The sequence below is a fragment of the Crocodylus siamensis genome, chromosome 4 (assembly GCF_052110815.1).
Source record: "Crocodylus siamensis isolate JL-2025a chromosome 4, ASM5211081v1, whole genome shotgun sequence".
Taxonomy (NCBI): Eukaryota; Metazoa; Chordata; order Crocodylia; family Crocodylidae; genus Crocodylus; species Crocodylus siamensis.
The window spans coordinates 163,061,425-163,086,996 of record NC_143398.1 but is presented as its reverse complement, the minus strand read 5'-3'; the positions used below and the strand labels follow the sequence as shown (position 1 = coordinate 163,086,996).

Below are 25,572 nucleotides of genomic sequence, written 5' to 3'. Positions count from 1 at the left end.
AGGGCTTAAGGAGGCAGGGGCTAGGGCAATCCCCATCCCATCCTGCAAGGGGACTGCATAGGACCCCTGGAGCCTTGCCCTTGGAGATTGTTGGCTCCAATCCAGCAATGGTCAAATGATACCCTGGTCAGTCTGGGGCCTATGTAACAGTACCTGGAAGGGCAGGCGTTACTGCTTTCAGGACTCACCCAGGCTCAATGGGGGACAGAGCTGGCTCTACAAGGTACTCTGTATGGGGCAGACTGGTGGGGGGGTGCCACTGCCCAGGGTATCACCTGTGTGAGCATCTCCCTCTAGTGGCCTGATCCAACAATGATGCCAGCCTCCTACTGTGCAGTGGGTACAACTGGTGGGCGTGCTGGAGGTGCCATGCTCAGCCCCCAGCAGGAAGCATGGTGTCAGGACCGCTTTGCCACTGTCTGCACCACTGTTGTCACTCCCAGCCCCATCTCCCTTACCGGAGCAGAACAATCTTCTCAGACAAGCTCCCCACCAGCAGGTCTGGGTAGGAATTGCCATCCACATCCATGCCCCCGCTGAGAGAGTAACCAAAGGTCTTGAACTTGAAAGGGCCCAGGTCTGCCCCACTGATCACCTGCAGGAGGCAGAGGGATGTAGGTGGGGGGGGAGGATCACCCACTGGTGCTATGGCAACTGCCCTCAGGGCCTGTCCTGCTCTACATTCTGGGGCTTGGGGCAGCGCCTGCATGCACACACAACCCCCACCCCATCCCCTGCCTCCTCCCTTCCCTTTTACCTGAGCAGCTGTCCCCGGCCCTCTATCTAGGTCTACGCTTGTCTCTTGAGACTCCCCTCAGGGTGAGGATTGTCAACCTATCCAGAGACTAGTGCCCTAGGAGAGGCAGCATGTACCTGGGGGCAGCAGGAAGGTCATTCCCAACCACCCACAGCTCCCATGGGCTGGAGGTGCCACTGCTCCTCTCAGGGGTCTCAAGAGGGAGTGTGGTCTCCAGAGTGCCCTCTGTACCACTCACAGCAACTGGTCCAAGACACCTTTACCTGCCGGGGCAGCTCCATAAGGCCCCCAGAAGTGCTGTGGTAGATGTAGACCTTGCCCGAGCCCTCGAAGGGGGCCCCAACAGCAATGTCTGTGGAAGAAGCAATAGGTCAGGCAGAACTGGCCCAGAGACCAATGCTTTTGTGGCTCCTTGTACTGCCCATTGAACCCCATGTGCCCCAGAGTCCCCACATCCCACACTGAGCCCTGTATGCCCTCATGCTCCACACCAAGCCCTATGCCAAGCAGCACCCACACAATCCCTCAGTCCCCTGAGCCCCATGACAAGCCCTCATGACTTACAGAGCTTTCCACAAGCCCTGCTGCTCCCTGTGCATGCATACCCCACTAAACCCTGCCTCACTCCATGCCACCCAATCCCCTCAACTCCATATTCAACCTCATGGCACCACCAGAGCTCCCCACGCCCCACTGCCAACCTCCCAAAGTCCACCCCACCCACCCACATCCCCTTACTCCACACTTCCTCCTGAGACTTCCCAAAACCCCATTCACCCCCCTGCCTCACCAGAGCCCAAGCCACCCCAGATGCCTCCCACGCTCCCTGGGTGACAGATACCTGTCCCAGGAGCCCCAAGGGAAAGCGTCACCCACCCTCAAAGCCATCCTGGTTGACGTCTCCGATGCTGGCCACAGCAAAACCAAAGGCGGAGTTACTGGGGCCTTTCAAGATCTGGCTGGGCTGGTTTTGGAAGCTGCCAGCTTCGTTCATGTACACGTAGACAGCACCCCCCACCTCCTGCTTCCGCTCGAAGTAGTAGGGGGCACCGATCACCAAGTCCTGCCAGCTGGAGGGGGACAATGCAAAGCTGGGCTCAGGGGGGGGTGGAGGAGGCTACAATGCAGTGAGTCAGAGGAGGTTGAAAGCTAGGAAGACCCCAAGGTCTACAAGGTATGAAAACCAGGCCTCAAAGCTAAGGAGACCTCTCAAAGCTGGGAGCCACAGAGACACTCTTCACAGCTCAGGAAACCCCAAAGTCTCATTGTCCCCTCCGTCCCTTCCCCCCGCTGTTCTCTACAAAGCAACTGCCAGGTGGCCTCCCCATCACCAGTGGCCTCTTGGCATCTCACCCATTGTTGTCGAGGTCGGCTAGGGCGATGGCACTCCCAAAATAGGAGCCCACTTGCTCCCCGACCAGCATGAGGCTCGTTTCCAGGTTGCTGACCGAAGCGGTTGATCATCAGGTACACAGCACCGGTGTGTTGGTAGCGGGGTGCCCCCGAGATGATGGTGAGGTTTTCCTTGTGCAGCACAGCACTGCTGGCTTGGATGGTATAACCTGGAGGCATGAGCAAGCCCCATAGGGTGGAATAGGGAGGGGAGGGAGGGGGAAAGAGGCCTCAGAACCTGTAGAGCCCTCCCAGGAGGCATAACAAGCGCATTTGCAAGGGGCCACATTGCTTGAAGCTACAGACGAGGGCCTGGCCTTTCATATGGGGCTGCCAGAGCTGGTCCCAACCACATGTGGAACCATATGGAGACACAGGACATGTGAGGCTGAGAGCCAAAGCTGGGTGGGAGGGCTTAAAATAGGCTTTGGACCAGACCCCTGGTGTCCTCACTAAGGACTTGTAAGCAATGCCTCTCCGACCCCTTCTTGTCCTGACCCCGTCACTGCAAGCAGCCTGGACCCAGGCCAGCTCTGTCTTCCTCACAGGAGCTGATAGCAAAAGGGAGCATTAGCACATATATCTTAAGCAATGCAGAAACTGTGGACTGGGCTGAGGCCTGACAAACTCACAGTTTACATACCCCCCTGAGAGGCTCCATTCCCAGAATCCTCCTGGCCCAGGGGCAGCTCCCCAGAGAAGGGCCCCTGAGGAGATTTCCAGCTCAGGGCACAGGCCCCAGAGGCTCGGCAAGCAGCCTGGGTTTAAGCATCTCATGAATTACTAGTCCCTATAGCAGTGTGCGCCAGGAGAGGAGCCAGCATGAGTGGAGAAATCCCCTTCAGCTCCTGCCAGAAAAGGTCACAGCCCTGGCTCAGACATCCCAGTAGTCTGGACCCCAAGGCATGACTCATGGGGGCAAGAGAAAGGCCTAGATACATGTAGCCTGCAAGGACCATGTGGAAGAGAGGGCAGAGAGGAGCCCAAGGGGAAACTGAGGCACAGAGTAGTCATGTGACTTGTCCAGCAGCCCTATAGGGAAAAGTGACAGAGCTGGGATTGGAACCCAGGCCTTCTGGGGCCCCGGTACCTGCTTTCTCTGCACCACACTCTCCCATATCATGCTAGCACGGAGGGATGTTGCCCCCAGACACAGGTGAAGCAGCTGTCATTACCTATGTAGATGTTGCCATTTTTGTGGTTCGGGTACGAGAAGTCAGACAGCTCCCAGCTCTCTCGCTGCAGCATGTAGTTAGTCCCTGCAGCCGGGAAGGAAAAACAGCAAGCTGGAGCCAGAGACGGGCACAGCCCAAGTGGGGACAGGGAGAGGGATTAGGAGGGGGATGGGATCTCTCACAAAGATCTCTCATTGCCTTTCATTGCCTCCCTTGCTTGCTCCACAGCCCCAGAGCCCAGGCTCCTCTCCCTTCCCCTAGCCTGTGTGGTCTAAACTCACCCTCCACACCAGCCCTGAACCCAGCCCACCCACCCAGCAGGGAGGCTCCCAAGGGTGCCAATGTCACCAGCAAAATATCCCTTGGGCAGCTGCAGCAACACCAGATGAGCACTAGGGATGGCTACACTCCAGCAAGGGGTTGGGCGGGGCACAGACCTTGCCAGTTGTAGGCACCAGGCGCCCCAAAGTAGATGGTGTTGGTGGTGAAGCCGCCGCTGGTGCCCATCTGGCACATGCCAGTCTCCTCAGCATCAGTGTTGGAGTTGCACATCTCGTTGTGGTATGTCTGCCAGTCGTCACCCAGCTGCAGCTTCAGGTCGTTGCCACGCACGTAGCACTTTCCCACCATGCGCCGCTGGTCCTCACTGCCTGCCCAAAGCACCTCGGTGTAGCGGTGAGCACAGGCCTGGCAGCCAGGGGGCACCACATCAGTGCCCAGCAGGCCGTGGGCACTGAGCAGCCATAGACAGGCACTCTACCCCACCAGGGTCATCCCGCTGAGCCCAATTCCCACTGCCTCCTGCTGCAGCCGCCCTGAGCCATGGTCCATGCACCCTGATATTGCCTTCCTGTTGCACTACAATTCACATAACCTCAAGCACCGCTCTCCTGCTACACCTGCCCTCAGCAGCAGTCCATATGCCCCAATATGGCCTTCCCACCCCTGCTGGCTACAGCAGCATTCTTAATATCCCTCTCCTGCCACATCCCAGCCTGAGCAGGGGTCTCTATACCCTGGTATCCCAAGCAACACCAGTCCATGTAACCCTGATATCCTGTCCCTACTGCACCAGACTAGACCAAGGTCCCTCTCCTCTAGATCCCCACCCCAATCCTACCAGATCAGAGTACAGCATCCACCACCTTTTGTGTCCTCCCCCATCCCATGGTGGCACAAGCCTATAGCCTACATTGCCTCTACCACCCCAGTACCGCAGGGGCTCAGACCAGCAGTTTCTCTTGCCTCTCTGATCAGAGCCTCCAAGCCAAACACCAACCTCTTATTGAGCATCCATTACTTGGATGTTTAGCAGGTGGGTGTAAAACTCTTGTGAAAAAGCAATGCTGTGCCCTTGGGCAAGGCAGGTCCCACATGCCTGACCCCAGATGGTCATCACTCCATGCCCTGGAGCATGGAAACCCATTTATCCTGAGGGCTTGCACAGTGCCTGAGCCTGTGATCTTTCACTGGTTTGGGACCCAGAATGGGTCGAGGCCAGAAGGTCACAGGGGCTGGCACTGAGAGCCTGGGGATAATCTGGAGGTACCCATCTGCTGTTTGCTCACCACCCTAATGAGAGAAGAAGAGAAGCTGTAGAATCTCCGCCGTGTTTAAGAGCGGATGGACAAAACCTTGGCTGGGCTGGTTTAGACAATGCTGACCCTGACTGGAGCAGGGTGTGGATCAAATGGCTCTCTGGAGGCCTTATCAATCCTATTTTTCTATGATCCTATGATGGCTCATGCCCTAGCAAGGAGGTGTGCAACCAGAGTGGGCCAACCTGATGTGTATATAGACCTCAGCAGCCCAGTAGGGGTGTGACTTTGTAGACACACTAGTGGCAAGCTCAGTCAAAGGGCTGGAGACTAGATGCCCTGGCACACCCACCCCATATACTCCAAACAGCAGGTGAGAGGTGCCCTTGCCTGTATATAATTCACCTTCTCTGCAGCAGGCCCCATACCAGCTCTCTGGGCTGATTTCAGAGAAAGACCCAGAATTATCCCAGTAGTAAACCTGACCTTCTAGGGATAGGGCACAGGCCATCCCTCCAGCAGCAAATGTGTTTAAAAAAAGAAGTCTGGGTCAGGAAACAGACTCTCTGCAAAGCTGAGTCTGGGCCTGGGACAATGCAGGAACTCAGGGCAAGTGGGGGAAGGAGAGAAAAATTCAGTGGCTCCAGCATTCCCTTGCAAAGCAGACAACAGGAACATGGAGGAGCAGAGGAGGAGGGGGCTGCTGGGCTCTGCACCTCAGGCCTCCATTTCCACCAGCTTGAAATATTACTACAACGGGAACTGTTTACACATATGTAAATGACTGCACGAGGCACAGGGTGATGGAGGACACAGCCCGTGGACTCTTGTGTTGTCCAGGTACCACGGTGATGGGTGACGGGCTTGGTGGAGAGAGTCCTGGGAGAGCTCTGCAGCCAATTCCCTCTGCCAAGCTTCAGTGGTTAAGACAGATCCTCTTAGCTCCCCCAGGGCCATGCTCCCTTCAAGCTCTGGATTGCTTCACTGCCTTTCCCACGGACTGAGCTGCTGGCACTGTGGCTGTTGCTCTCTCCCTTGGTTTCTTCCCAGCTGCCTTTGCAATTTAGGAGCAGACTCTGTGTTCTATGACATCCCGTTCAAAGAGGCAACCAGATACTTCCCCCACCATGAAGAACTGGCCTGCCTTCACTGCCCCCCCCACCCCCACCCAAAGAGCCTATAGCTCCCAGCATACTATGTTGCACCATAAGCCCATTGACTAATTTAGTCTCATGACCCACAACATTCCTGGCAGAACCAGGTGGAGTTATCCCCATTTCAGAGCATGGCAAACTGTGGTAAGTGATCTGACTGTGGCTGTGTAACAAGATAAACTCAGGAACCCAGGAGTCCTGACACTCTGGGGTTGGATCCTGTGCTCTCTTGCCCCCTATCTCAGCAGTTACACCTATACAAGGCAAACACAAAGTGCAAAGAGTGAGTGACTGGGTGGTGTTTCATTTCACACAGAGGTGGGAATGCACCCAGGATGCCCAAGGCAGTGGGCTTATCTCCCTAGCTCTGACACCAGGACATGGGGCTATTTCCCCACTGCCCTGCAAGGTGCAAACAAAGTGTATGTACCCTAGTGCAAACAACACAACCCGATTGCCCCTAGTTCCCCATCCACTTTGCAGCCAGACACAGGTCATACTAGCTGCTGGGCAATGGTGAATAGGGCGCTCACTACAACACGTGGGACCTACTGCTCTATGCACACCTGGAGCTACCTCATCATGTTGCACTCACCAGCACTCTGCCCCTCCCAGATTGCTCTCTCTGGCTGGCGATGGTCACCCCCAGCCACATGTCTTCGATGATGTTCTTCTGTGGCACACCTGCACACACAGGGCAACAAACACTTGACAAGAGAGCAGAGACCCCAGGCCTACCCATTTGCACTCCCCATGCAATCAGGGGACAGATTTCCTCCCCCCTTCCAAGCAAGAGACAGCCCCTCCCCTCCCCCACACAGGGCAAAGTCCCTCATCCCTCTGCAGCAGGTAAGTCACAATCAAGCAACTACAGGGGATGAATCCTCCTGTCGCCCTGGGAGGCCCTATTCAGGACAAAGCAGTCACAGGGGTGCTCACCCCATGCACTGTATGAGGCAGGCATCAGGGTGCAGTGAGGATGAAGGAAGGGACACTTGCAGTGAAGGCTGCTCCCTCCCATTCCCTTTGGAAGCCCAGCTTCCCCCCACCCAGCATGGATTCATCTCTTAAATGGTTAACAGGCCCCTCCCTGCACCTCCAGCACAGGGTAAATACAGCAGCACCAGCAAAGCCAGCACCACCCCAGCTGGCAGAGGGAGGAAGGGGATTTAACCCCCAAGCTTCCAGGCTGCCCAGGATAGAGTCTGGGGAAGGAGAGACCTGTCCAATATTGAGGGGAGGGGAGTGCTCACATACTCTTTTCTTCTATGTCCACCCGCTCGCAGTCAGTCATGGAGGCACTCAGTGGGCAGAAGTACATGGAGCCTGTCCGCGTGGCATTCCCCTCCACAGCAGTTACATCCTGGGGGGCTCCAGCTAGGAGCCTGGGGAAGACACAAGGGAGTCACGGTCCCAGGGCTTCAGTCCTTATGGCCAGCACTTCTCATCATACTTTCCACTCCAGGCTCTCCGAGCGCTTTGCAAACATTAAATCCATCTCTGCAAGCTCCCCAGGCAGAAAAGGGATCGTTTTGCTCATTGCCAAAATGCAGCCACCTCTGGTGCAAACATAGCTGTTGCTGCACTGTGCACAGCAATGCCTGCCCCAGTCCAACAGATTAGGACCATGAGTGTACAGGGGGATTCAGGAAGGCAGACGTCAATGGTGGCTATAAACGTCAAAGGTATGCTATGCAAACACCTGGCTACAGGCAGCCCCGGAGCAAACTCAACTACCCATTGATGGGGGAGTTGTTTATTGCAATGCTGAGCATTCGCTGTGCCCAGACCACCAAGGGGTCCATGAGCACTCCCACAGGGCTTTTCCATGGTGACTGGGCATTTACACACAGCTCCACACACACCTTGTTGAGGCAAGGGCCCCAGGGGCTGGTATAGGCTAAGAACCCCAATCTGATCCCTGTTACCAATTCCCTGGAGGTAGCTGAGCTACAGATAACAGCTCATTCCTATCAGACCATTGCCTGAATGTCAGTCTGGCTTCCTGCCATTGAGGGCTTGTTCCCTGATTGTCAGTCAGGCTGCCTGTCACTTAGGAATCATCCTCCTGCCCCAGCCCCCTGGTATCTGTAGGACTGCCCATCACCGAGGGCAGGGAATACAGCAACCCTCCAAATCTATGTGTTTATTTTTGCTCAGCCCCTATTTCTATTGAAACATCAGCAGGAAGCTCTGTTGCCATGGCTATATATTATTTGTGTGCATATGTGTGGAATGGGGGGTGGGGAGGGCGGTGTCAAAGATTCGCCAACTTCTCCCTCCTCACGTGTCCCAGTTGCTGGCCTGGGCAGTCACTGCTTGGAGGTGGGGCTGGGGGCAGCCCCGCTGCACCTCGGAGCATGTCTGTCTTAGGCCCCCAGAGGAAGTGACCCCCTCTAGGCCACCACTACTTGTGGCACCTTCAGAAATTGGTTAGTACACTGGTTTCTTAGCAGCTCACACCCCAAGGCACTCATGGTCCCACGCTAGAGGCACTATTAGGGGTAAGCACTGCAGAAAGGACCTCCTCCCCACCCCCGCCACCTGCATGAACAGGCTGTTCAGAGGGACACAGCTTCAGAGAGGGAAGCAGCCAAAGTCAGTGCCCAGCTGAGTTCTCGCTCCCAAGCAGGTCCTTTGCCCCTCTGCTGTGCACGACAGCAAGTCCCTCTCTGAGGGCTGTACACAGCACAGGAGCCAAAGGGCACCACTCTCCATGCAGCCACCGCCTGGCAGACCTACATGCCTGCTCCCCACTGGGCCTATTCCTGCACTGAGGTCTCAGGATGGAAACGCAGGGCCAGTGGGATGGGATCAGACCCATGGTTCAGCTCATCCATCAACCCATCTTCAAGGCCTGAATCTTGTTTCGCTATTAGTGCCCAAGTGCAACTTAGCTGCATATCGCCTAGACGGCCAAGACTCCAGTCCAGACAGTGCCAGGGGCTTCAGGAGACTGCAGACACCACAGAAGATCTGCCCCCTACATTGACCTCATCCCAATTTAGACTGACACATGCTTTGAAGGCCAACTGGTGCATGTTCCTTGGGGCCCTAGCACACATGAAGCTGGCACTGGAGTCAATCAGATGATCCTGGTTTTACGAGGTCCTGTCCCTGGAGTAGAATTTTACCTCCGGTAGTTGATCCCTCCCCAAAGATGCAGGACGGAGAGAGACCAGACCCTGACGAAATTCACAGCCCGACTCACTGCTTTATTTACATTCCTCGTGTGTAAGTGGGCGCCTTCTATAACTCAAGAGGGCCTGGTAGCATTCCTCTGGCATGGGGAGGAGGAACAAGCCTGGATTAAAAAGCCTCAGAGACAAGCCCAAGGTGCTTTGGTTGTTGTACAATCTCACTTTGGGTACAACTCACAGCTGTCTCCACAGCTCTGCAACCCCTGGACTGCAGGATCCAGCTACCTTCCCAACTGGATTGGCTCACAGCTCCCCTGAAAGATTCCTAGCTGCAAGGCACAAGCGGGGAAAGAGAGGTCCACAGAGATTAAGTGATATACCCAAAGCCAGCCCAGCTCAACAGGCCCTCGGTAGTAGGCAGCTCTTGAGCATGTGACCCAGTCAGTCCAGAGCCAGTACATTGAAAGCAACTCCCTGGACCAGGGCAAACATTTTGGGTGAGATCCTAGAGGGACTTACTCACCAAAGAAGTGAGATTCTGTCCCCCTTGCACAAGTCCCTGAAAAACTGCAAACACAGAAGATGGGTAGGTCCTCCTTGGTATGTTTCTGAGACTTAGTTTTAAGGCTAAACGACAGCAGGTTGCATGGAGTTAATGGCTCTTTAGGGACACAAGGAGGGTGGAATATGATCACACTTAAACCCCTAAGTACACTTCTGTGTTGTAAGCAGTTGGGATCTACTCTCTTATGAACAAGAGAAGGTGGACAGCAGGATAGAGACAAGTCAAGTCTGGTCACTCCTGCCCCCCTGTGCACACAGGGATACTCCAGCCACGCTGCATGGAGAAAAACATGGAGGGATCAAAAACACTCTAACACCCTTATACAGCTGCTATCACTAGCTTCTCTCATACTCTTCAGTGTACTTACTCTCACAAGCCTTTCTGCAAGGTGAGGGAGTGCTCTTTCCTCATTGCACAGAAGGGAAAGCAAAGCACAGAGAAGTTAAGTGATTTGCCCATGGTCACAAAGTAAGGCTGTGGCAGAACAAGGCCAGGAACCCAGGACTTTCTTGTTCTAAGTTAGTGCTCTGCCACTATGCCATCCTTCTTCTGTCCAAATCCAGCCTCCAGGGCAGAGTAAACATTTTATACTCTAAGGAGTATGAAATTCCTCATGAAGCTGTAACCATTCAGTTTACTCATGCTCAGGCCTCTTTAACAACACTGGCACTGTGTTACAGGCCAGGTCTTGGGAGGTGATGGGGTCAATTTGAGGTGGGAGCGGGACAGAAAAATCAGCTGTTCCGTGGGCATTAGGACAAAGCAACCAGGCTGAGCATGCATATGCGTGTGTGGAAATGGAGCAACATGAAAAGCATGGGCCAACACACACACGCACAGGGTACCCCATCTTCCTGCAAGTGCATCTGAATTGGGGTGGAACACAGACCCCCTGCAAGCAATCCTGTGCTGGCTTGCCTGGTTGCATTTCCCCTGGCAGAACAGCTGAGTTGCGTCCAGCAGCGAGCAGGCGAGGTCTATGTCCCAGCCAAAGAAAAAGGTTAATGAGCAATAGTTCAGCATAGCTGCTGCTGGGGGAGGAAGAGAGGCTGGGGCAGGCACTGCAGAGGAGCAGGTTGGGACAGAGGCCAGCATGGAACTGAAACCAGGCTGAGGCAGAAAGGCTGCCAGTGAAAAGCCTGCCCAGCAGGAGTCGAGCAGCAGGCACATGGGAGTGGAGCACCAAGGCAGCACTAGCTGCTTCAGCCCTTGCAGATGACCCCCCCCCCCGCCATGTGGCATTCCCCTTCTTGTAGGAGTCCAGGCAGGTCCATTGTTAGGCCCGGGGCTGCAGAGAGCAGGGCAGAGTGACTCAGATGCCCACAGCTCAGGGTGGGAAAATGTTTTTCTGACAGGTCACTCCACTTCCAGCTTTACACACACAGGATGCCAGGGTTGAGTAAGCTTCCCTGTGCCAGGGCTTCCTGTGGAAGGGCCTTGGCACAAGGAGCAAGGTCGGGGGGGGGGGGCTGGGGGGGGCGGCACATGGGCTTCTCTGAGGAGCAAGACAGAGCCATGTAAGGAAGAGAGCAGGTGGAACCGAGGGGGTGGGAGAGTACAGTCAGTGGCCTTAATCCATAATGTATTCGTTCCAAGATGCACTTGCGCTCAGGCTCAGAGAGCTTCTCCTAATGTTTTCCCCAATCTGAGCACTTCCTTGCATTATTTAAGGCAGTGGATAGCATTCTGTTGCACTATGAAAGGCACTGGAGTCCTGTGTCCAGTGTTGGACCCCTACCACAGAAAGGATATGGATGAATTGGAGTGAGCCCAGGGGAGAGCAATGAAAATTTTTAGAGGGCTGGAAAACAGGACTAATGAGAGACTGTGGGAATTGGACTTGTTTAGTCTGGAGAAAAGATTGAGGGGGGATTTAATAAAAGCCTTCAAGTCCCTGAAGGGTCGTTCCAAGGAGGATGGAGCTGAACTGTTCTCAGGAGTGGCAGATGACAGAACAGGGAGCAACGGTCTCAAGTTGCAGCAAGGGAGGTTTAGATTAGATTAGATCATGAGGAGGGTGGTGAAGCACTGGAACAGGTTACCTGGGAGGCGGTGGAACCTCTATCCTTGGAGGTTTAGAGGACCCAGGTAGACAAAGGCTTGGCTGGGATGAGATACCTGGAGAGGGTCCTATTTGGAACAGGGGGTTGGACTAGACAGCCTGAGGTCCCTTCCAGCCCAAAATTTTCTATGAGTTAATGAGGAAGGGGATGTACAAGGAGGCTGATGTGGTGATGTCTCCACCACCTGGAAACAGAGCACTGTCCCAGGGGAGGGATTCAAGCCAGACCTGGGCCACTCAGCCCTGATGAAGGTGACATCCAGGATCCAGCCAAGCAAAGACAGGTCCTAGAAAACTGATTTGGAGGTAGGGCTCTTGTCTCACACCAGGAATCCAGACCCTATGAGCAAACAGCAGTGGGCAAGCCCCTGTGCTCTAGAGAGGACTTTGGCATTGCAGCCCTGGTGCCAGCCTCCCTCCCTACCCCTGGAGACAGCACGAGGTGGCAGCATCTGTCCCACTGCCTGCAATCTGCTTATGGGTAACACATGCAGGCAGGCAGGGCTGAGCCACAAAGAGTTAAACATCCCATGTTTCACTTCACTTCCACAGCCCAATCCAGGATGGGATAAGGCACACCATCCCACAGTGCTGGCTGGTGCGCCTGCTGCCACCTGCCCAGGCGCCTGAGCTCCCAGGTGGGTGCAAAGACACTAGATGCCTGCAGCAGACATGGGAACAGAACAAGTCAGTGTGAGAGTCTGGTGGGGCTGTAGCCTGTTCCTCATGGGGGCACATTCCAGTGGGCACGGGCATGTGGCCCAGGTGCCCTTCCCCCCTGGATCTGCGCCCAGAGAGCCCTTTCTAGGGAGCACGTTCTTCCAAGGGAGGTTCCTTCCCTCCCTCAGCAACACCCAAGGCAGGGCACCCAGCAAACCTGCAGAGTATCGTGGTATCTGTGACAAACCCCAGGTGCCCCCTGCTTCTGCTCCGAGTGCCACAGTGGGTGTGCACCAGGCTCCTCCAGCAGCCCTGGGCCATACCTGCCTGTCCTAGAGCAGGGGATGGGGCAGCCTTGGAAGTGGAAGCCAAGGCATTTGCTCTATGCAGGGAGGGGCAGGGGCAGAACAATGCAGCTCTCTGAGCATGGGGGGGGGGGGGGGGGCAGGCAGGGAGAGGCCAAACCCCAGCGCGCTGACTCAAAGCGCAAATCTGGGTCAGGAATGTGCAGCCTCCAGGCAGCGCCAGGCTCTCCTGCTTCTGCTGCCCCAGCACGCAAGCCCCCAAGGCAGTGCCTGCCCCAGCCCCTCCTGCCTCAGCCCCCGCACACACAGCCCTAGGCCTAGGGTAGTGCCAGCACCTTCCTTGCCAAGGAAGCAGCCTGGATCACAGAGGGCAAGAACAAGTCCTTAAGAAATACCAGGGCCAGCACTAACGTGCCAGCTCTGGGAGCCCACGCAGTCTTCCAGCCCCCAGAGGCATATCCCTATCCTTTCCTCCTCCCTGCTCACAAGTTCCTTAAATCCTGGGTGGGGGGGAAACCCCCCAAAAGTAGGGGACAGGAAGAGGGTGGAAATTGGCTTCCCGACCCCAGCCTGCAATGGGGCAGGTCTCTGCAGAGCAGGGAGAAGTGGAGGGAAAGAAGGAGAAAAAAAAAAAAAAAGCAGCCCCCAGGGCATCTTTCCACTGGAACTGGGGAAACTGCAAAGCACGGGTGAAAAGGCAATGCCATGCCAGCTAAGCCAAGAGTGAGCTGTTCAAATACAGCTCTGGAGCCAGGCCAAGCCCTTGACACACACAGAGGAGCTGGGCTAATGCCCATCAGCCTCCAGTATTACCATAGCGGCCTGTGCCCCTGGGGAAAAAAAAAAAAAAAAAGAGGCCCTCCCCACCTCATGCCACCCCCACCCCACAGCCAGCGCAGGCTGTTGAGGGGAGACGCCAGACTCCAGGGTGGTGCACAGGCTGAAGGGGGAGTTCATTCTGCTTCCAGCTGCCAGTCCCCACGGCTTTTTGCCAACATTCAGGGATTCAGGCTTCTGCCTCTCCCCTGACAGCCTCTCCGGGGGGAAACTAAGGTCACTTCTGTCCCCAAGTTATCAAAGAGGAAGCTGAGGGCAGGGAGGAGAAGGGACTCTCCCCAAGGTCGCACTGCAAGCGAGTGGCAGAATAGAGCTGAGGAGTCTGGGCATTTCTGACTCCAAGCACCTTGTTAGAACCGGAAGCAGGACTCAGGGGGTCCCAATTCCTGGCTCTCCCTGCTAGGGATCCCTTGGTAGAATAGAAGCTGTGTAAACCAGGGTCCCAGCCCAGCCCCCAAGCTCCCCAGGAGCTGCCAATGGGGCATTTTTCAGCAGGAGATGCTGTGGGGATGAGGCAGTGGAAGGGTGATGTCAGAGAGGATGGCGCCAGCACCACAGGAATGCGTGAGCACATGCCTGGTGGTAGAGATAGAGCAGGATCTCTTCCGCCCAAGCCACAGAATAACCACACAAAGCAGGGCCACAGCAGGGCATGGGGTGAGCTGGGTGGCTGCTGGAGTAAGGCCTCAAGTATCCACTAACAGCAAGACTGACAAAAGCTTCCCCCACCCACTTTGCCACAGCCTCCTTGTGCCACCCTAGGCCATCACTGAGCCCCAGGCCCTTCATGGCACTGAACCAATGGCAGCAAGCCACCAGGTTCCCCTTAGGAAGGACCAGGAAGCATGCAGACAGCTGCCCTGCCCCCTGCCCCCCCTCCCCCGAGGCATTTGGAGGATGCATCAGCAGAGATGCTTGGAGACCAGGATGAGGGGTGAGAGTCCTAGACCTGGGCGCTCTCTCCTCCCCCAGCTCAAGCAGCTGCTCCGAACACCAGGAAACTGTCAGGAAGGAAAGCTCCTCTCCCAGCTGGATGCTTCCAGGAGAGCTTCTTGCTGTCCCAAAGCCAGCCATTCTTTCAGCCAGGCCACCTGCAGCCCCCTCAAGCCCCAGGCCAGAGATGGAGCCTACCCTGCAGACAATGCACCACCTCAGGCAGAGCAGAGGCAAGGGGCTGAGGACAGAGCTGCGGTCTGCAGGGTTCAGACCTAGGGACTGGGCTTGGGCCATTCTAGGCAGGGGACCGATGGAAGGCACCTGCATTTTGTCCCAGAGGGGTAAAGCAATTGGAACCAAGGCCTGAACACCTGGGTTCTAGTCTCAGTTTCCTTTACAGAACCAGGATTAATGGCTGGGGATTAAGGCCAGGACACCTGTGCTCTCTTCCTTGCTAAAGCACAGGAGGCCAAAAAGGAGGACATCCCTGACTCTGGGAAGGGGGGCAGCAGTGGCTAGAGCAGTGGGACCCAGGTCCCAGGACACCCAGGTTCTATCCCTGGCTCCGAGAAGGATCAGGCAAGGAGTCTGGTCTGGAATCCAATGTTTCTGGAAGACTAGGAGATGGGTGGAGGGGGGGAGGGGAGTTTGTTCAAGCTGCCTCACCTTTGGATCCTAGCTCCCTACAGCCCCACCAGCATTCCCCTACAAGCTGCTTGCACAGCTGGGTCTGAGAGGCCAGTGAGCCCCTCCAGCACACAGGGTGTAGGGGAGGTTGCTAAACACAGTGGATGGATATAGTAGGTTTGCCACCTCCAGATGCATGGCCAAAATCCCCATGGCTGGGGGGAAGGGGGTAGTTCTCCCTAGCAGAGGAGTCTCTTTGAAGCATGTAAATGCTGTAGAGCCTGCCAGAGCAGGCTGTCATGGTCTGAAAAGGGCAAAACTTTGGTGCCAGAAGGCAGGAGGCTGCCTGCCCCCTAAATCTAGCTGCTCTTGACCTGCCTCCCCGCCAGGCATTGGCTGGTACAGCAGTGACTCCCCTGCAGCACAGGCTGGGGGAAGTGTACAAGGGTTGGGGAAAGGGAGGGGAAGGAATATTGCTTCAGATGTTCCCACCAACCACCTAGCCCCAGCCCCTGGAATGCTCTCCCGCCCCCTGGCTCTGGTGCTGGGCTGCCCTTGCATGCCCTGCCAACAGGTAAGGGTATGGATCAAACGTAGCAGTATCCGTAGCTCCCGGTTATGAAGCAGCCCTGCATAGCTGCGGGTGTCTGGAGCACCAAGTCAACTGGGAGCACATGGGCATCAGAAGAGCCAAGGTGGGCAGGGGGGAGGGAGGGACAGGGATCTCGCCAACCAGAGTCTCTACTGAATGTGTGGTGTGCACCCACAGGGCACTGCCCTCCTCTTCAATGTGAACACCTCACGCTTCCCCAGCACCTTCTTGCCAAGGTCCTTTACTAACAGGAATTCCACGCCACTATGCAGCCAGCTCTGGGGTGTGACATGGCAGCTTGTTTCCACAACACACAGCGATGTTGTCCAACACTGCTGGCCAGTGCTATATCTACACTGGTTGGGGGAGGGGGGTCAGCACGTGGCTCAGCTGGGAGCTGCAGCTGCAATACTGATCCAGGCACAAGAAACACCCCTGCTGCCTCAGTCCCTCCTGATCTCCAGTGCTGCTGGAGAGCCAGCCCAGCATTCTCCCACAGGCAGAGCTTCGACCTTGGGGGTGGGGGCGGTGACAGGACTCCACGCACTTGGTATGATGCTTGCCAGGTTTAATCTGAGCAGCTCTATACAGACATGCTGTCAGGAGCATGACCACACACACTGGTGCAAATGGTCTGTGCATCCGTCCATCCCCTGCTAGCAGGCATGAGAACTTCTTACAAATGACCCAAGAGTCCTGCCCCTCACTCACTCAGTGCAATCTCCGCCCCTGTTCAAACAGGTCTCCACCTGGCCTAGACTTTGCCCCCGACAGCCAAGGCCTGGGCTGGTTGCACAAGACACAAACATAGGTGGGAAGCAGGCCCACCCCCCACACCAAGCCCTCTTTATCTCCAGTGACTGGTCATCAAATCTGCCCTTTGAGCTCCCAAGACAGGACAGATTGCAACTCCAGAGAGGACTAAGCACAAAGAAACCCCTCCAGCAGAGACGCAGCCAGGGATCCCCTCAGGGCAGACTGGAGAACCAGGGCTCCCCCACAACAGCTACTCCACAGCCATCAGGCAGCATCAGACCAGCAGCTCATCTATCACTTGCTAGATACTCAGTCCCCCAAGCAATGCGGTGGCAATTACAGGGAATGTCAAAGTGAGCCCAGAAAAGAAGGGCAGCTCGGGGCTCGGGGGGGGAATGGGAACTAGGAGGCCCAACACAGATGGGCCCCGAGGCAGCTTGTGTCCAAACTGTCCCCAGGATTCTGGATGGGGGACTCAGAGACCGGGGTTTGGCTTAGGCCCAGCACCCGGTCAGGATTAGGGCCTTGTCCTGTGCAAATACAGGCCCTGATGGTACGGGCACTGCAGAACCACAACTGCTCAGCTGAGACTACATGGAGTCTCTGCTTTCTTGTCCTCCTCAAGCCTGCCCTCATTCCCACCATATCCGAGGGCTGTGCTGCCCCTACAGCTGACCCCAGCTCCTTCATTTCCCCTCTCCTCTCTCACTCAGCCCACAGGCCCCGCAACTGTGAGAAGGTCTCCTCTCTGCCATCCCTCCCAGACTCCTCCTGCCTCATGGGGCAGAAGCTCCATGAAGGACCTTTCCAATCAATGCTGCCTGAAGACTATAAACAAGCCTAGGCTCCTCAACAAGAAAAAGCCTCTCCTTTGAAGTGCTGAATCCTCCATCAGCCTCTTGGACCTGGAACAACTATATAGCAAGCAAATCAATTTATAGCCTTTGTAATTACTCTAAAGTAGATGCCACCCTCCTGCCAAGGCAAGGAGCAAGGGCTCCAGGGAAGGAGATGAACAGCTTCTCAAGCACCTAGAGATTTTACACAGAGTCCCAAACCAAGCCAGGGATGGGAGTGGGAAGGGGAAGGAGGAGGGAGTGAGAGATTTCGGCTGCTGACTTACAGCCATGTGAATTCTGGCTATTTGCAAGAAAGGCCTGTAAAAGCGTTTCCTGAATTAGCAAAACTCTCTGGGGGAAAGAATGGCCTGGGAGGGGGGGGAGGGGCTGTTCTAAAGAAATTGTTTAATTTCTGCTGCTCTGGTTAGAAAAAAAGAGCTTCTCTAAGAGCCTTAGCCAACCAGGCACTGTGTCCTCACATGTCTTAATACTACTGCAGGGTCTTCCCCCCCAGAGCCAGTGGGGCCCCACCATGCTGTACAGAGCTATGGGGTTTGAAGAGCTTGCAGTAAAAACAGCAGAGATAGAAAAGGTGGGAGGCAAAGGGAAAGGGGGAAGGGAGATGCAGAGAGAGAGGAGGAGGAAGAGAGATTGATCACTGTCCAGCCAGAAGTAGAACCCATATTTTCCTCCCAGATGCCTCCATTGGACCAGAGAAGAAGCAGAAGTTAGTTCCTGGGCTGGATCAAGAAAGAAGAGAGTCTTCAGCAACTAGCACCTGGGGGGGGGCAAGGGCGGGTCTCAGTCCCAACCTTCGTAGCTCCCCCGTCTAGTCTTGAAAGGCTGGGTCCAAGATGCAACTGAGGTCAGCGAGTTAACCTCATCCTATATCAGCCCAGGCCAGGGAGGGAAGGGCACAGGCAGGTGAAGTACTGCCATGTTGCTCATGAGGTGGGATACAGATGTGCAGTTCTAGTCCAGCTGTGGAGGCCCCCCACTACGTAGCACGTGTGGAGTAGGTGAGCCAGGCCTCGCTGCAGTGCTTCCGAGCGTAATCCCTGAACATCATGGATGTACCCAGCAGGATCCTAGAGAGGGGGCAGAGACTATTCCTCAGTGGGAGGAGCCAGAAAGTGGCCCAGGCCCCACCCACCCTTCCTTAGTAGCTGCTACAGCTAGCTAGCCCGGCGGTTGGCAAAATGCAGCTCACCAGCTCACATTCTATCTGGCCCACAGGGACCCTAAAAAATTTAGAAAATTAATATTTTTCATCTGCCCCTGGCTGCCTGTCATGCAGCCCTCAATGGCTTGCCAAAACTCTGTAAGCGGCCCTCCACCCAAAATAATTGCCCACCCCTGCGCTAGCCAGTCATGCAGAGTGGGGCAGGCAGTAGGTGAGTGAGTGAAGCTGCTTGCATTCGTGAGGATGGGAGAGAGACTCCCAGAGTCTCAGTTCCCCACTGTGCTGATCAATGGGCTATGCTACACCATCCTGGTGAAGAGGGACTGGGTCCCCGTTTCAGCTCCCTTCTATTCCAACCGAGTAGATAGCCCAAGTCAACAGACTCTGCAGGCAGGGGGCAGAGATGGACCCAGCACATCTTAGGAAGTCTTTGGATCAACTGGGGGTTCAGCACTGCCCTGAGGTCCTGCTTGAGTCCCGGTTTTCTTCTCTCCCTCCCCACCAAGAGTTGCACCTTCTGGCTTCTGCACACTGGCCCAGAGGAGGCCACAAGTTGTTCTTATAGATATTGAAGGACCAAGTCCACAGGGTGGGGTTTTATAATCACTGTTTTGCAGACAGGTGAACCAAGGCACAGGGTGACCACTGCACTACTGGGGAAATCACTCAGAGCCAGGAAGCCTGAGGTCTGCTTCACTCCTAGCTCCCTACACTTACAAGCCTTGTTACTGGCAGCCTCCAATCCAAAACGTCCAAGCCAAGATGCCTTGTGTTACAGTTCCAGTACTCGGAGCACCCAGATGCTCACCCCCTCAGAACATCTGCCCTGCTGGTGCCCCAGAACAAGCACCAGAAACATAAGCCACCCAAACCAATGAATAAGGACAAAAAAAAAAAAGTAAGTCTACATGAGCTGTCCATGGACACAGCCATTCAGTGGTGACATGGTGACAAAGAGAACCCAAGAGTCCTGGATCCAAACTGCGTTCAACCCACAAAACCCTCTAGGATCAGGAGAGGTCCAGAGCCAGACGGAGGAATCAATTAGAACAAGGATCAGCACAGTGCAGGAAGCATTCAACAGTGGGGGGGCTTTCATCATGCCATAGCTGGTAGAAATGAGGGTAGAAGCAGTAGCAGCCAGGTCCTACCACCCTGGCCCCAAGCTGGACCATTCCAGCCCACTACCCAAAGACATCATCAACTGCTGGATTAGAAACATCAGTGGCTTTTATATAAAGAAAGACCGAAAAGGTGAAAAGGAACTTTTCCAAAGCATGAAGTGACTGAAAGTCTCTTTTCCAAAAATGCACTGAAGCAGTGTTTACCATCCAGGAGACCAAGGAGTATGCGTATCATAAGGTGCTTTGGAAAATTGTGTCTGAAAGCTATTCAATAAGGAAACAGGAGAGAGATGACAGCCATGTACAAAGTAATGGCTGGGGCAGATAATGCCTGTCACTTCTACTTACCCGTTTCCACAACAAAATGAACAGGAAGATGGTGGATGAAGTGAGAGATAACAAACCACCAGTGACTAGAAGCAAGTCAAACGCGGAGCCGGCTCTAGCGAATCACTCACAGCATATGTGTAATGGAAAGCTATGAGTCCTCCCACTGAAAAGCCGGGGACTGGAAGTTATGGCATGTGCAAGTGTTCTGCTGGATCAAAGCCATAACCCTCATGCTTCAGGACCTTTACCGACTGCTAACCTGCAGGGGTCAGAAAGAGACTTCTTCTAGTGGCACCTTATTCCACCATGGTCCATTTCAGGGCTCCTTCCTTGGAACCAGCTGGCACTGGCCATGATCATAACATAAGAACGTGAGAACTGCCTTTTACGGGGTCAGACGCCAGATCCATCTCACCCAGTTCCTGTGTCGCAAAGTGGCTAACAGTGGATGCTGAAAGAGAGAGTGAACTGGGGATGACCAAGGTTTTCCCCACTGTTCCTCTCTCACTTTCAACCTAAGCAATTCTGATTCAGAGACTAGGCAATTCTGATTCAGAGGCTGTACTCCTAACTCCTGTGCTCAGTATCTACTGATGCGCTTTTCCTCCAAAAATTTAATCCCTCTTTGAATCTGGCTAAACTGTCAGCTTCCACAACATCCGCTGGCAATGAGTTCCACTCTAATTGCACACTGTGTGAAAGAGAACTTCCTTTTGTTAGCTTTAAATTTACTACCAACTAATTTCATTTTATGACTCCTAGTTCTTGTATTGTGAAAAACAGTAAATAAAAATCTTTATCTACTTCCTTTTCCCATTTAGTATTTGTAAACCATGAAGTCTCTCACTCAAGCAACTCTTTTCTAAACTGAACAGTCCTAGCCTTTTCAGTCTCTCCTCATATGGAAGCCCTTCCATACCACTAATTATCCTTGCTGCCCTTCTCTGTACTGTCTTTAGTTCTTCTATGTCCTTTTTTGAAGTGAAGGGACCAGAACTCGGAACAGTATTCAAGAAGTGGATGCACCATGGATTTATAAAGGGGCATAATAATACTTTGTTTTGTTTACAGTTCCCTTCTTGATAAGTCCCAACATTTTGCGTGCCTTTCTGATGGATGATAAGCACAGAGCTGATGTTTTTAGAAAACTTACAGACAGGTTACTAAGACAGTGGGGCTCTGGGCCTGGCTTGCTCTTGCAATTCCCAGATTATGCACATGGGTACAGGGAGCTGTGTCAAAAGCTGGTTTCCAAGTAGCTGAATAGCTCAGAGTAGGCAGCACCCACAGTGCCTGCCTCCCCAATCCCCACAGCAGGCTGCTCTCCTAGACACCCAGCACAGAGGGCTGTGTAGTGAGCTGTGCCTTACATGACCAGTTCCTCCAAGCCAAGTCACACCACTGGACACCACAGACAAGGAAGCAGAAGCCAAGAGAACCACAGGGCAATGTCTTCAGCCAAGAACTACAATAGAGAACGCTCTTTGTATTTACGGCAGTCAAGTCCTCTCTCTTCTGGATTCCCTGACCAGGTACAAAGGAATCAGCAGGTTTGATGCCTTCTTCCATAAAGGACTGCTTCTCTCTGGCCTCACTCCACCCAAATGAGAGACATAAGAACTAACCAATACCCATGCACAAAACTAAGCCCCTTTCTATGGTAGCCTCAACCCTCTTTGCCACCTGCTATTCAACTTCAGCCATAAAGCACCTTGGGACCCACTGTGATGGCCTGGATACAGGCCAAGACTGCAACATGAGCACGGGCCCAGATGCTACGTGAACGAGGCTAGCGGGGAAATAGGCTCCTGTGCAGTGTCATGGGCATTGGCACTATCCTCATCCTTCAGGATTCCAGCCAGGTAGGGGGCAGGAAGGAACCTCCTGCTGTACTGGTGTTGGCCACTGAATGAGAAGGCTAGGCCACTTCCAACATGCCCCAGTGCAGCAGTGACAGGACCCCAAGCCAGACCTCCTAGAAACACCCCCTGCCCATAACAGAGGGGCCAATGGACAGTGGGGAGCGAGCACTGTAGGAATCTGAATGCTCCCAGCTTCTGCCAGGCCCCTGGGAACGCTGGCAGAGAGAAATAATGGACATTCGGGGGCCAGCTCCTCTGTTGGTGTAAACTTGGATAGCCCCACTGACTTCAGTGTTCCTCTGATAAGTTACATCAACTGAGGGCCTATAGCCCAGACCTCAGAGGAGCCACATTGTGCCAAACTGGGAGCCAACTCCAAAGGAGGTCCGCTGCTCACAGCTGCTGAGAATCTGGCTGCTCTAAGTGCTTTTTAAGCACCAAAGCCCTTCCTGACTGTGAGACCTGCTATCGACACGTCTGGAGACCTGCTCTCCCAGCAGCAGCAGATACACCACAAGAACCTCAGACCAGGAAGCAGACAGTCCAAAAGACAGCTGCTGAGGGGGGCGGGGGGTTGTTAGGAACACAGTCCTTGGGCCTTGCAAACCTGCTCTGACAAGCCACACAGAGCAGGGCAGACACAATGGTCACCTCACAGCTGGGAGGGAAGGGATCAACAGCAGCACCAAAAGCCCCAGGATCGGGGTGGGGGTGGTGTTGAAATAGCCACTGGGATCCCTTGTCCCTCCTTGGAGGTCTTTAAGAGGCTTGATGCCTATCTGCCTGGAGTCATCTGAACCCAGTTTTTCTCCTGCCCAGGTGGGGAGGTCGGACTTGAAGACCTACATGGTCCCTTCTGACCCTACTTCTATGATTCTCCTGTCCTGACCAAACCAGCCTGGTCACCACCACACCTGTCCTCACACTGCAGCAGGAACAGAAGCCCTGGCAGATGGTCACTGGAGACTAGACCCTGTTCCACCTATGTGGGGTCTGCTTGCAATCCTAGCCCACTCCTCTCCAGTCCATGATGCAACCTGAACTCAGCCACTTTTGTCATCAAGTCTCAAGGCTGAGCCACAAAAGAGGGACGAGCAGGTGGAAGGCAACCACTCCCACTGCCACCACTACAGGTCACCTTCCCTCAGGTTTGGGGTAGGATCATATTGAGACATCCATTAGCTAGAAGAGGGAGTGGATCTTTGATTCCTACAGCCCAATGCTGGCACAGAGACATAGGGGGCTGTGTGAGTATTGCCACAGTAAGCCACCTCACAGGCACAAGTGTACTGCACACCTACCCAGCCTGGCACTGTGTGCACTATCCTTTGGGGTGGCTGGGTCACAGAGCTGATATAACTGTATCAGTCACAGCTTTGGTTCCCAGAGCTGGGCCTTTTGGATGAAGCTACACACGCACCAAGGTTCAGAGGGCACAAGTTCAGTCCCTGGTACTCTCACCATCTAAAGGCTCAGGCCGGTGCAGGGATCTGGGGAGGGAAACAAACTCAGGACTGTGCTCAGGAGATAGAGACATGTTCACATGAGACTACCAGAGCTTATATCCTGGGTCTGACACCTGCTGCTTCAGGGGCAAGCCCCTTTTTCACCCACAGCCAGGAACCCAGCAAGCTTGTTATGCAGCACTGCACGTAGGGATGCAGGTAGTTCATGCCTGCCCTTTAGCACCCAGTTGCTCAACTCTTTCATCCAAAAGATAAACACACATGGCAGAAGAATCAGCTCAAGGTCAGCTTGCAAAAGCTGCTGCTGCCCTTCGGACTCCCCTTACCATCCTTCTCAGGAATGTGCAGTTCTGCATTCATCCCACCTACTTCCTCCTCATCCCCAGCCACAGATGACTGTCCCTGTAGGCCCCTCCACTCCCACTCTAGGAGGAACCTTGCTTGAGCAGTAAACAGGGGGAGCATGTGGGGATCACAGCAAATGCCTTCCAAATGCATGCAGCTGGGAGACCAGATCTCACAGATGGATTAAGGACATGGTTTTGGAAGAATCTCTCAACTGGGGCAGGGTCTAAGCAGCCAGTATTTAGCATGAATCAGAATGTCAGAGCTTGCCATCAGGGGCAGGCTTCACACTTTGGGGAGCAGAAGCAAAGTGCAGACCCAGATTTGGGAGCAGGAGGAGTTGACAAGAGCCTCTATTCTGTGGGCTCACTGCAAAGATCCTTTGGTTCACAGGATCCACCCACTTGGTCTCCAACATGGACAAGAGTCTATTTGGGTCCCATGCCAACCCGAGGTGAATGTTATGTGAAGAGGAAAGAGCCTTGTAAAAGAGTGGTTTTAGATTAGTCTGGATCCCTCTGTGTTATTAACTCCATTACCTAAGGGCACGACTGTGCAGACGAGTTACCACAAGGTAAGCTAGGGCATAAGTGTGAAATGCGTCAGCTGTTCTGTAACTAATCATCATAACCTCCACACTGGGTCCACCCATCCTAGTAGCCTGTCTCCAACGGGGGCAAGTAGCAAATGAGCAGTTACAGGATCAGAGTAATAACCATAGCATGTATATACAGAATGAAGCATCCCCTGTGACAATCTGCCAGTTTTCAGTAGCAAGTCTGCCCGCAGACCTGCCCTCCAAAAACCTGTCTAATCCCTTTTTGAACCTGGTTATACTACTGGCCTCCAAGACATCCTTGTGGCAATAGGTTCCACGTTAGTTATGAATGCCAGTACGTACACTCTTACTCCATGGCACATACAAGATGGCTTGGCCCAGGTCTCATGTACACCCCCTGGTGAGTCAAGCAAGGATAATATCCTAAACTTCCATGCATGGATCTGAACACATTGAAGCTAAGTGACTTGCTGCAGGGCAGCACACAGGGAACCTGCTGGCACAGCACAGAGCTAGACCTAGTTCTCCCAAGTCCTAACTGAGCACTCTAACCATTGCACAACACTCGACACCTCCCGAGCATAGGGGAGGCCCAGCGACAACCGTCAACTCCTACCGCATGTGGTCCTGTCTGCGAGCCAACTTTCCCTGCAGAGAACCATGAGCAGGGCAGCACCCACCTCCTCCCTTCCCCAACACAGCAGCTGTTCTAGAGAGGGAGCGAAACAGAGCCAGTGCACTCCCCCTTGAGAGGGAAAGAAGAATCCCACACTCCATGGAGAGCCAGTGTTCAGCATGAATCTCTGGAATGCAGAGCAGATGCCTTCAGTCCCTGCAGCTGTTGCAGTGAGAGCTCTCTTTCGGGCACAAGATCCGCGCTTCAATAGAAGAGACAGACCCTCCAGCTGGCTCCCGACTTCAAAACCCCCAAGGGGCCCGAGTCCCTGTGGCTCTCACGCAGACATTTCTGCTAGTGCAAAGTGACCTTGCTGCACAACTGCCTCTGAGCACTAACACTGGGCAGGGGTGTCAATGCTCATGCAAGGTGTAGGACAGCCCAGGACCGTATGGGCATCGCACTGGCCTTTCCACTCAAGCCAGCGTGATGCTGCTGTCCAAGGAGCCAGCCCCTATCTACCCAGGCTGCAGGAGGCAAATGGAAAGGAAAGCCAGGTTCCCAGTTTACTGAAGCAAGCTGCCCAGGTTTTCAGTGAAAACAAGCTGCCCAAGGGAGCAGCGATCTGGGGGCAAAAGAGGGGCAGCAAGAAAGAGCCACAGATTGCCCTCTTTTGGGAGGGCTTGACCCATGCAGAGAAGCATTGTAGGAATGTCCAACTGATCCTGGAGAATTCCTCGCCTCTCCCTGCA

General features: G+C 54.3%; 1 protein-coding gene across 1 annotated transcript in view; it reads right to left on the bottom strand.

The window, feature by feature from the left end:
* The window catches only part of ITGA3 (integrin subunit alpha 3), a 42,415-nt gene that overhangs the window by 15,426 nt on the left and 1,417 nt on the right, over nt 1–25,572 (bottom strand). Inside the window, 9 exon segments of the mRNA XM_090041676.1 lie at nt 459–595; nt 1,021–1,109; nt 1,634–1,827; nt 2,111–2,202; nt 2,204–2,319; nt 3,325–3,408; nt 3,762–4,011; nt 6,612–6,700; nt 7,274–7,401. Of these exon segments, the coding sequence (XP_089897802.1) occupies nt 459–595; nt 1,021–1,109; nt 1,634–1,827; nt 2,111–2,202; nt 2,204–2,319; nt 3,325–3,408; nt 3,762–4,011; nt 6,612–6,700; nt 7,274–7,401 (1,179 nt within the window).